The following is a 12,691-nucleotide window of genomic DNA, read 5'->3' as shown; positions in this document are numbered from 1 at the left end:
GCAAGATATCTTCAAAAGGTGATGCCTCATGAGAGGTTTATGGGTTTGTGCTGAGACTGGGGTTTGACTAAACCTGCATGTGCATTATCATCCAGAGCCAGGCCACAATAGAGCTGGAAATAATTCTCAGTGTCTTAAAAGGGGAAAGAATCACTACTTATTGAGTTCTCGGTGACAAGGGGATAAGGTGGTAACAAGATGTCATTTTTGTGCAAGCTGGGCAAAGGGAAGGGGAAAGGAGCCCATGAGAAATCTTCCAAAAGACCTGGGAGCAATACCTAGAATTTTGGTTTCTGGCAGCCACACATTGCAGGTCACAACTAATAAATTTCAAGTTTTAAATTTGGGCATACTTTAGGCTACATTATTTTGACAAAAAACATGAATGACTTTGAGTATGAAGGAGTTCAGCTGCAATTGCCTCATCTATGTGGCATAAAGGTGGCAAACAGCACAGTCACCATGGGGAACAATTTTAAAGGAAGAAAACTTTTTGTCTTAAAGATACTCTCTGCAGATCAGATCATTGCTGGATATTTCTCAATAGCTCAAAGTATTTAGGATTCTGACAAACATTTGCTGCTTTAGAGGAAAACGGATTATTTCTCCTCTACTCAGATCATCATGTCACAGTTGGAGTTATGTAAATAATATATTTTTCAGTAGTCAAATCAAAACATTGTAGAAGGGATAAATCACTCCAGGATGAGCTGAAACAGGATTGTTTGGGGATTGCTCTAGCAAAATAAAAACACCGAATAAACTAAATTGGAAGAGATTTCACACAACCCCCCAAAACTCCTCTTATTTAGTTCTTTTCATTTTGAAATGGAAAGTTAAAAAGGCTGGATTAAAGTATAGAAGTATTTCATTATTCTCAAAATGCTACACTGTTTAGAAAATGTCAACAGTAACAAAACCCTCCAGTCCAATCCCCCATCTTCCCACCATTCTATTTGCCAAATTCACTCATCAATTGAATGTGACCCTGACTCACAAATGTTTTTTCACACAACTCTGTTCTGTAATGATATTACTACTGATTTGAAAAAAATAGTCTAGAATACCTTGTAAAATTTCTAATATGGAATGTAGAATACTCACCCTTGCGCCACAAAGCTATCTGTTCCCTAAACCACTGTGTCTGCTTATTCCTCTCATCTTAGCTTGAGCAGATCCTAAGCATTATTAGAGGAAATGACTCAGCACTGAAAAACACAGTAATATTAACTAATCTGCTTATACCCTATGGCAGTGCATTTCACAGGGTGAGGGAGCGTTGTGGTGATATTACGATTATTACCTCATTTCATTTCTTAGAAGGCTGAGAGAGCACCGCATCTACACGCCTTGGTGACTAGCTCTGTACGGATCTGCCAGAAAAACTGCAGACAAACAGAATGATTATGTTTTAACCAGGTTCTCAATTACTGAATAATTTGTCAAGTCAAATGGAATAAAACCCGTGCAATCAAAGTCCCTCGTAGGCTAAAAACAGAACGTATTACAAAGCCCTCTGTGGAAGCCACATGCTATACCTTTAACTATGCATATCCTATTTATCAGGACCTCTTCAGTGTCCTACGTAAAGCTTTTAAGGTATGCAAGTGAACTGGAATACCCTTCTTCAGCAGCAGTCAGAATTTACCCCACTTGCATTCATTCAGTTTCAGGCAATCAAAAACCCGAGAGTGCTCCTGCCAGACCTAACCCACATCAAACTGCTGCAAAAGCACAGAAAAATGGCCCTGTTCGATCAGAGCAAAAGTCCACGTGGCCCAGCATCCTCTGCCTTTCTCTAGAGGCCCGCGAAAGCAGGTGCACTTCAATGAACGCCGGCAAGGCCAGCAAGCGTGGGGCCACGCTGGAGGCTGATAACGCCCCAGGGAAAACACGGGCAGCTCCTTCCTCTGCAGCTCAGCTCCACAAGGCAACACTCAAAGCCCTTAAGACACCAGACTGTTCTGCTGTACTATTGTGCTGTACCTCCTGCCGGCACTAGGAACTACAAACTGGCACTGCTGTTCGACCACGACGAAACAGGGCACAGCCCCATACGCAGAAGCAATGAGGTCCTCTAGCTTCTACAGCTTCTGCTCTGCAGGATCTGCTGGTCTGGAGATCTCCTGTGGACTCAGGCGGAGGAGTTCGAAAACTCACCAGCTGCCATCGAGCAATAGCTGATGTGGAGCCAAGCCAAGAGCCACTGTCTGCCAGTGCTGGGGCATGCTGAAACCCATCTGACCAGTCACATTATCTGTAGTGGTTTTCATAAACAAATAAACATTGCATCTTCAGCAAACCACTGAATTGCTGTCTACTCCTCCTCTAATCACCAAGCATTTTAAATGCTCAATTCCTTGACAGTATCGGCAAATGCCATCAGAAAGACCGAACATAAAGAGAGATCCCTGGAAAGGCAGCTTTGATAGAATGAATGCTTCCTACTATTGACTTCAAAGGAAAATAGACTAATATGAATGTTTTTTTTTTTTTTTTAAGTACTCCACTGGCATCAGTGCATTACACTCTTCACTTGGAAAGCTGAAAACACTTTGCAGGCCCTCACAACCTTGAGTCAGGTGAGGAAGCTTACTGTTTAGGTGAAGTAAAGCATCTATACCTATTTTTCCCACAGATGCAGGATTGTCCCTTAGCCTCATCTGTAGAGCTCAATATTCACCATGCATTGCTAAATACACGCTCCCCACTGACTGAAGTCAGCATATTACTTGCTATCTATTGAGAACAGAGATTCCACACTGGTTTCCTTAGTAGCAGTAGCAATAATACTAATCTGCCCAGTAGACCCTTTTCTGTTTGTAAGTGTAATAGTGGGGTGACATATTACAAATGTAGTAAGGCCTTCTGGTCCTCAGAGGAGTTTTCACAGGTTTATGACATGTCAAACCACCTACATCATAGATTTACAATAAAAGCAACAAAAAGTTCTACAGGACTACTACCTTTTATGTGATCTGTACAAAAATCTGTTTCATAGGTAGAACGGCCAATGGTTAGCACACGTGATGTAGTGATTTGAACATAAGATCTGGGTTTGGAATGCTGAAATTGCCTAGTGATGCCTTTAGGCAAATTACTTATCTTCTCTATGTCTCAATTTCCCCATGTCCAATAGGGTACCTATAGTATGACCCCCTTAGGGATTCAAAAGAACTGATTACTCACAGTACTTTTATGAATTTCACTGTGTACAACACTGGCACCCAAATCATTGCATCAAAACTGGTCCCAAACTGACTATTTTGCACACATGCAAGAAAAAGGATTGTGCTCCAATCTTAACTGGGTAGGAGCATGACATGACAAACAGGTCTAGAACATATTCAGGAGGCACTTGTTTCTTTAAAATGTGTGAAATAAGAGACATTTACAACAGCTATTACCACTGGCCATCTCCCTTCATGGATTTCATACAAGTTATGAAACCCAATTTCTGTTAAAACAAAACGCACATGTAGAAATTACACAAAGATACACATACTTACCTTTGCTCATGTCTGTGAAGGCTTGCAACAGAGCTTCCCTGAGCACACATGCATATAGTGATGGAAACTTCATTTTCTACTCTTTATGGAGCCACAAGAGTGTAAGAGGACACATTGGTAAGCCAAGTATGGACTTGTCCAAATCAAATAATTCTAGACAACTAAATGAGCAGCTCTGTATTTACATTTGCAAACAGAGGCTTAAACTGAGGATACAGTATTTGGAGAGCAGCATGGTTCTACCCACCAAAGTACTGGAAGATAGCAAAAGATGTAGCTATGAGAAACTTTTCTTTTTTGAATAAAAACTATTTAAGCTTGCTAATTTTTGCTGTCTCAGACAATCAAAATTCCAATTGTCTGGGACATCAAATCTAAAAAAGCATGAAATTAATCTTCAGAAGTTAAAGTCTTAAAGGCATTGCATCATTATTTTTTTTGGATATATTTTTGATTATAATGCAGATGAACCCCAAATTTAATAAAACTAAAATAACATGAGTTAAGTATGAAACATAACAGGATATTGCAAAGAGATTAGGTAGTTTCCTTTAGACTACTTGCAGAGCCCAAGGAAAAACCAAACTCAGGGATACAATGAAGAGAAGGCACCACTTAATTAGAATATTTAACAGAATATGAAAACAGAATACACAGAGTGCAGGTTTTGGCAATGAAACAGAGAGAGCAGAATATGTACTCAAAACGTCGGGAGTTCTCTACACCAGATACTGTTTTGCCTGTCGACTGTCTGTAGTAAAGAAAGAAGCAGGCTAGCTAAATTTAAACCAGCTGTAATGATGAGAGTGTTACAGTTGGACTGGAGGAAGCTTACCTCATGAAAGTATTGTGGCAACTGCTGTTGGAAAGATAATAAAAGGATTAACTGCAGTTTTAGTGAACCATTTACTTTTCAATCAAAATGTCTCATGTATTTCCTGTTCTCAAGTAGCCTGAATTCCAAAATTCCTTTGTCTATTACAGTACATAGTAGCAAAGCCTGTCATAAGAAATTAATAATTTTACATGGAAAAGCGCTTTTATGTATGAGGGCGAGGTAATGCTTGCTGTTAGCCTCTCCTGAGCAGTTCAATACCTAGTCAGCTAGTAATCTTACAGAGGGGAACAAAATCAACGGCTTTAAAAGGAAGTACAATGGGTAATTGTGAACAGCGAAAGAAAATCTCCACTACAAATACCAAGAGATGTAAAGTTATTTTAGCAGAGCTACAGCAAAAATGAAACAAAATCTCAGCCCTCAATAGACACACAATGAATTGCCTTCTTAATTTGCAGCGGTAACAGCACAATTATTACCACATCAAAAGAAAAGCCATCATTTAAAATGACATGACATCAGAGCACAATGAAGCACTGCACAGCAACCTCTGTTCAAAGTGGAATGGAATTCGCTGGGCAAATAATCCCACTTGATATTAATAACTTTAAGGAGCCGTGCTGAAGCTTCAGATCTTGTCCCTGCTAGATCAAGCTTTTTCCAGGGTGGAAAACTAAAGCTGCAAAGACAATTTTTCATGTGCTCACTTGGATCCAGTTTTACTCCAGCCCAGGACTGCAGTTTGTAACCTTTGTGTGTCACCAGGTAACACGGACACCTCTGACGACAGCGGTACGGTGTTATTCTGGCAATAAAGGAGTTAACTGCCAGTTCCGCGATGTTAAGCTCCTAATTCTGACCGCGGTGTCCCGCGTACAGACCTTTATGTTCTCACACACCCAGGCTATACGCAGTGCTATGGAAGCTGCCTACGACAGCAGACACAAAGGCTTTTGCAACCTGTTCGCAACACCAGACCTTGAGAAGTTATCAATCTTCTCTTATGAACATAGTAACGGAAATGAGGGAATTTTTAGCATTTGCTAAGAGTTACATGGTTTAACTTGCCTAAATTTTGCAGTTTCTTGAAAGAATGGAAATGTAACATTATAAATCTGCTACAATACCTGTCAAATATGTATATTACAGAAAAGACAAGAGTTCTGCCCATCTGTGGAGCCTACTGAACCTCTCATCACCATAGCAAAGCTAACCATCTAAACCATTTTAAACATTTCCTTTAAAAACTGGGAGAAGAAAGCAGGGAGAAGACTAGTATCTTTGTAGGTGATTAAAAACATCAAAAACAAAAAGTAGGCTAAAATAAAATCGTTACACTTTCACAGCTTATTTATACTTTTGTTTAGAAAGAAGCAACCAGCTTTCATTATCCTTTGATGATTTAGAACAAAAAGTATTCCTAGGAAGTTCAAGCTTGTTTACATATTTACGAAGCGGGATTGAGCTATTTCTGGAAATGAGCAAGTCAGTTCTCTTGCTCAAAGAGAAGAGAATCAGGTAAATCTTAAAGACTTTCCATTTTATCTTGGACAATTAAATGATGATCTCTAAATAACTGTATTGTTTCCAGTATTATTTTAGGGACTACTCACTGAACAGGGCAGATATTAAGATAACATTATTCATTTATCCAGGAGAAGTAAGAAGATAATCAGGATGACCTCTAACAGAGAATATTTTTCTCTGTACAAGTAAAATATTACTAACACTGCTTTTTTTTTCTTCCTTTCTCCCATAACTGTAGCAGGCCAGCAAGCATTTCCTTGAACAAACGAAAAAGAATAAGCTTTTTATATAAACATATTTTGCTATTCCTCCACAGAAAGCCACAGTTTGCCATGGAAAAGTTTGTCTTGATCTAACCTTTTTCACAAAGATTTTCCATTGTATCATTCTCTGATCGAAACAACAAAATAGATATATAGTTGAAAATGCTGCCTATCTAGAAACACAACCTGCTGCCATAATCATTTGTTTCGTTTGCGCGTGCGTGTATGTGTGTGTGTGTATATGCACACACACAGGCGTATGTGTATATTACAAAAACGTCTTTTTAAATTTCATGGCCCAATTTGGAAGCTTATGTCAAACTTGTTTTGCTTCATCTGTTTCAGTTAGGGTCTTAAATCATCGCTGTTTTGAACATGTGGAAAGCTTAATGGAAGTCATTAACTTTTATTTTAGTTTGGCCATATTGTCATCATGGTGGGCAGATGAAGAGATGGTGCTATTCCCAAGATCCTCTTTTTGGAACACTGATGTTGTTTACATCTTCTTGATCAGAAGAGAACAATAGTTTTCACTTATTTTTAAAGCTCTGTTTAGCAAATTAAAAAAGCCCCTAGAAACCTTGAAAATCTAATTAAAGATACTCTTTTTAGTCTTTTAACTAGTTAAAATCTTTAGCAAGATTCTTTTTCATTTTTAAACTACCATTTGAAACTTTTGCACTCACAATTCTATGGGTTATTGTTCAACTGAAGGAATGAAAAGAATTTCATTAGATGCGTTTTGTGTTTCTTGATTAAAAATGTCACCCGAGGCTCAATGACTTGTTTTACGTTAAGTGACTGCTGCATGCTTTGATCATCACTTTATTAATGCTTTAATGAATATTAAAAAAAAAATAAAGCACTAAGCTCTCATATAAGGAAAGTGAATCTCTTTTCCAAGAACTACAGTATTTCTTACTCAAACATTTCCTTCTAGATTAAGGTCTTTCTCCAGTTCTCCTTTATCCTGCTGCAGACCAAATTACAGGAAAGCACAATAATTATATAGGAATAATATTGAAGAGAGAACAAGAGAGCATAGTAGTATGTTTCTGTTCAAACAAATAAATTCCAGACTTACCATGCACTTGTTTGGTTTTTCTCCGGAATGAACCCTCATATGAATCAGCAGTTTGTAACGAGCATTGAAGGGTTTATACCGGCGGACACAGCCTGCCCAAAAGCAAGTGAAGTCCTCTCCTTTCCGCTGGTCAATGTGTGTCTTTTCTATGTGCCTGACCAGTTCATCTTGTTGGTCATATGTGGCACTGCAGTCAATCCACCGACAGACCTGCTTGCCACTGCTGAGGTCCTGTTCATCCCCCTCACTGGGCTGCAGGGACTTAGGAGACATGGAGGCATGTAAGTGAGGCAGCGTCCCTTGAGTCTGGCTTAGCTGCTGATGTAAATGGTAAGGGGGAGGCAACCCCTGGTGATGCCGGAAAAGATCAGAAGTGGAAGAATAATCATCAGCTGGTTCTTGTTTTAAGAAACTCACCTTCTGGGTGCTGTGTGAGGCGTTTTGATGAGGAATGCTCGTACCATTCATCATAAGGCTGAGGTTTCCATTCTCCCCCACTGACTGCATTTGTATCTGCTCACAGTCACCTCTGCCACATTCAGCGGCAATAGGTACAAGACATGCTGGAGGGGAGGGAATACTGCAAGGGTTTCCAGGTTGAGAGCAAGACTGGGGCCGAGAGGATTTTTGAGCACTGTGATGACTGCTCTCCACAGGATGAGAGGAAATACCAGCTGAATTAGTCCGCAGTCCATTCACACAGGTGACCAGTGACGTCTGCGATGTGTGGATGATAGCTGTAATATCGATTCCTTCAGCTGAAGATGGCACAACAGAGATGCATCTCTTCTTCAGGTTGCTCGACTGTAGCCTGGCCGAGTGCTGAGGGGTGCCAAGTGACAAGGGACCCAGGGAGGAGCTATGTTCATTATTAAACAAGTAAGATGACAGCGAATTTGTAAAGCTATTATTCATTAGGTCTGTTTCAGGATGCAGACTACCAGAGGCTCGCAGCTCCATCCCCTCCGTAATTCTCCTGTGCGGAGACGCCTCAGACGCAACCTTATAATCACTCAGGCACTCTTGTTTGATATGCTGAGCTGTGTGACTTCCATTCAGGCATGGAGCGGCAGCATCTACTGAGTCGGGAAACCTGGGCGACCTGCAATACAGTTTTCATTAAGCATCACTAACTGCCACAGGATTTATGATTTTTGTACAAGACACAACGTTTGTTAAGCCTTGGAGAATGGAAGCTCTGTGCTGAATGTTGCTTGCCTAATGCAGCAATTATATCAAAAAATTCTGCAATGCTTCCTCTACAACCCTTGTAAAGGCAGCATCGTTTTACACAGGATTAATTTTACACAGTGGGTTACACACAGAAGAGACAATCTCCCTTCCACTGCTACGAGCAATTCATCAATCACAATCTAGGTTTTCAATGCATAATAGATTGGGCAAAACAATAGCTGAGAATGAAGTTGGAGAGCTTTGGGCATTTTTGAATTATTCAAATATCAGCATTTTCCTCAGAGCACACTGGGAAAATGCCTTGGTGTTCTTGTTCACACGAATCAGAAAAAGTCAGCTGAATTTTGCTTACACTTTGGAGAGATGCTTTCCTTCACTCGGTTAAAGGAGAATGATCAGTGAGGAAAAAAAAAAGAAAACAGAGAAAGAACATGGCATTTTCAGCCAGCGGTGCAGAGTCAAAGAGAGGTCAGCTGACTTCATCCTTACAGTTCTACGCAAGATAACTAACTCACAATCAGTACATTTAAACTGGGAGTCCATTCCTCCCCACTTATATTTCTCACAATGAAAACCTACATGCATCTGCAAATCAAAAAAGGTTAAAAATCACTTACGCAGATCTCCTGGCAACTGCAAAATGCAGCAAATCATCAAGACCAAACAAACAAGTGCCAAAGTAGCCTTTAGATGTGATACTCTCAACCTGGACATCTTGACATCTATCTTCTCATGACCACAGCACAGATAAAACAGAGTTAGGGACACTGAAACAGTGAAGGGGAATGACCCAGTGCAGGCTGTCCTACCTCTAAACGTGTGCTGAATCCAGTCTCTCAGAAGCAGAACTTCAACGCATTCCCGCAGCCATTTCAGAAAAACACTGCGTGCAGGACCTTTACTTCCTAATGTTTTCATCCAAGCAGTTAGTGTCTAGTTTATGCCTTAAAATGAAACATTTTATCTCAGCTGCACACATTTATTGTGGATGACCCAACTGCGTTCTGTTCCTCAGGACCACTGGGTGTTCCTTATGGATTCCCGAAGCATGGTGGGGCTTGACCTATGGCTTCCCCACACAGTGATTTGCCAGTCTGGGAACAAGAAACAGTACAGCTGTGTGCAAGGAAGCTATACCTGAACCAACAAACCCTCTAGAGAGGTCCTCCACGAGTCTTACACTGACATAAATGAATTTTTGCTTTTTTTGATGCTACCACCACAAAAGCTAAAGAAAGTCTGGCCATTTGGCAATTTTTGCATGACAGTGCAGCTAAGACAAACCTGGCAGCTTTCAAAGCATGAAATATGTCTATATAAGATAATGTGGATGTACCCAGGCAACAAACTGCAGAGCTGCTGAATAAACTGCATTTATTCTATGGCTTGGATGATTTCACCTCCATAATCTGCATTAATCCACCACTAACATCAGAAATTGGGACCAATTCTAAGACTTCCCTGGCAACAATTCTCAAAGAACTACTGATCAGAAAAAAAGCCAAACCAAAACAACATCAAAAACTCTTAAAGACTTTCTTCCCATGAAACGAAGACTGTCAAAAATGACACCTATCTGAGGCACACAACTGGCAACACTGCAGCTTTCAAGTAACAGATTTCTAAGCTCCAACTTTTCAAGGTCAGAAGGACTTGACATAAAGAACTTCAGTGTCACAAGAAAATTGAAATTCCCATTTTCTCATTGACATAGAACAATAAGAGCTTGCATTTTGCCACTGAAATTTTAAAAAGGCTATATTTAATAATTTTAGAGGTTTCAATAATGCATTAGCTATAATTTCTCCCTTTAGGTCTGCAAAGTTGGTCTCAGGGTAAACTTAAAGCACCTGGATTTGCAGATGGTGCATTTAAAAAAATATACAGCAGTATTCATACATTATTTTTTAGTATTTCCAGAACCATATGTCTGTAAAATATGTGGCATAAGCAAAATACAAAGTAAAAATCTTTTATTGCACATGTTTGGAAAACTCTGCCTTGCTTTCCTGAAGCTCTAGTGAGCTTCACTGCTCAGTAGAAAAGTATGTTGTTTCAAACTCATTCTGAAAAAGGTTTTATAGCATACCATACCAGGAACAGTATTTCCTATTATTTAATTTCTTCTATATGAGAACTCTTCTAAATAATTCAGGTTGTATCACAGTTTAGTGGTCATAAAACCTTGGACTAAAGTAAATACAACACATTTCTTACATCATATAAAGCTAACCAAATTCTTACATTTCAGCCTGTGATAATTGGAGTCACATTATTAAGCCTTACGTAAAGCTCCTATTCTGCTCCCATCCAAACGTGGAGTTCAAGTTGGAGTCAGTGCAGAGTATCTGCAAGAGGGTACAAACATCCCAATCCTTAGAAATCCTGGGCTCCCAAAACTCCCAGGAACATCGGTCTATATTTCCAGCACAAGATCTTTTTTAAGAACGAGGGCTGCATTGCTGAGAGGCTGGTACAGTGTAGATTATACAATACATAAAAGAGTGGAATTCTGAACCAAAAGGCAAGCTGGAATACCTTATTTCAGAAATAAAGGAGATGAAGCACTGAATTCATGCTTCCTATCCACACAGCCAAGTCTTATCCCAGCTGTGCCTATGTAATTTTAAGTGCAGGTTGCTTGTACAGATCTGCACAAGCAAGTCCCTTCTGAGAGATACCGCTTTCTCGGTGGCACTATATATTTGAACAGCTTGTATTTCCAGTGATGATTAGCTCTGCTGGGGGAATCTGGCTTTCTTTTAATTTCCTGATTTTTTTGTGTTGAAGTACTGAACCTCAAGCTTTCTGAATTCCTAGCACAACCTTGTCTTCACTGTTCTAGGGAAAACCCTGCTGGTTCCTCCCAGATCCTCGGGGAGAGGGGCAGAAGGGGCAACACAGAAGCCAAACTGATGCAAGAGAGAGCAAGTGCTCAGAGGCCAGTTGCAGGTGGCTCCTCTCATATCCACTGGTTGTTTCTCCTGTAACAGGGCCTTGCTGCTACAGCCAGGGATCATCTTCCAGATCTGGTGCACACAGGCTGTCCTTGCCCTAAGGATTTCACAGGCTCTGGACAACAGCCAAATACATATGGAACAAGCAAGCCAGAGGAGTGCAAGAAGGACAGAGGAAGGCACCATGGTGCAGCAAGCACTGAGTAGACGTGCTCATCTGCACAGCAGCTCTGCTGGGCTTCCCAATGAGTGACCCTATTGGAGAGTGGGGTCTGGAAGGACATCATACCCACCACCCTCTCTTCACGGGGAGCATCCATGTACAAAGGACAGACTGTCTGAGGCAGCAGCACTGCCACACAGCGGATAAAAGCTGAGCATAAGGCCTTCGCACAGAAATGGCAGCCTTTCAGAGGATACTAAAACAGTGTTTCCAAAGAGGCTCCCTTACGTGGTAATTGGAGCCAGAGCACGAGGCCAGTAGCACCATGCCAGAAGTGCTGCAGTTCCCAACAGCTCTCAGAGGAAAAGAGTACTGTATCTGAAATCTCCACATTATTTACAAAACAAATGTACACGCCTTCCATTGCCACTGTAAATGAGCAATTTGCGATAACTGACAGTTTTAAGAAGCTGGAGGAGATCATTCAGCTGCACATCTAGGGACCCTTTGCAACACTCTCTGACTGCTCCGCCGTCTTCCCCGGGTTTTATACGCTGAGCGCTGAGCACAGTGTGGGCGGGTGTGCTCCGTCTGATAATGGATTATTTGACTAAAGGCCAACATTAGCTGTGTGCTGACTCCAGTTGTGGTAAAGGAGGTATTAGGACTTTCCCAGTTCCACACGCAACTCATTCACAGATAGCATGCAGCGGCAGTTCTGTTGCAAAACTCTAAAGCTATTAACTGAGAGGGGAAAGGGGGACAGGAAGGAGAGGAATCATGAATCTTGGATTAAGGCAGTCATCCCTAAAATACAATTTCTGAGAGAAGGTGATTCAGAGAGACGCTGAAGGGGATAACAAGTTTTAGTCCACTGAGGGATAAAAGCACAAAGCCAACCGTAACCCCAAATCCTGAGGGAGATTATGAATTGCTGAGGTGAATGTTGCACATCCTAGAAACGCAAAGTGGTTCAAAGCTCAACCCAGAGAGCTTGTTTGCATTGATATCTCCCTTTATTTCTGTCTGGTCACTAGGGCTGGATAGAACAACCAGTGTCAAGTAGAGTCTGTACCTTCTATCATGTTCTTATGCATGTGGCTACTCCTTGGCTGCAACTTATTTCACCAGATTCTGAGGAGCACTCAGCCTCCCT

The 12,691-nt window shown here is 40.9% G+C and overlaps 1 protein-coding gene across 1 annotated transcript in view; it reads right to left on the bottom strand.

The window, feature by feature from the left end:
• Positions 1 to 12,691, bottom strand: part of GLIS1 (GLIS family zinc finger 1) — a 199,842-nt gene that overhangs the window by 91,997 nt on the left and 95,154 nt on the right. Inside the window, exon 3 of the mRNA XM_062581279.1 lies at positions 7,222 to 8,323. Coding sequence (XP_062437263.1) covers positions 7,222 to 8,323 — 1,102 coding nt within the window. The remainder of the gene's footprint in view (positions 1 to 7,221; positions 8,324 to 12,691) is intronic.

This window comes from Rhea pennata, chromosome 8, assembly GCF_028389875.1.
Source record: "Rhea pennata isolate bPtePen1 chromosome 8, bPtePen1.pri, whole genome shotgun sequence".
NCBI classification, from domain to species: Eukaryota; Metazoa; Chordata; class Aves; order Rheiformes; family Rheidae; genus Rhea; species Rhea pennata.
This window is presented reverse-complemented; position numbering and strand designations above follow the sequence as displayed.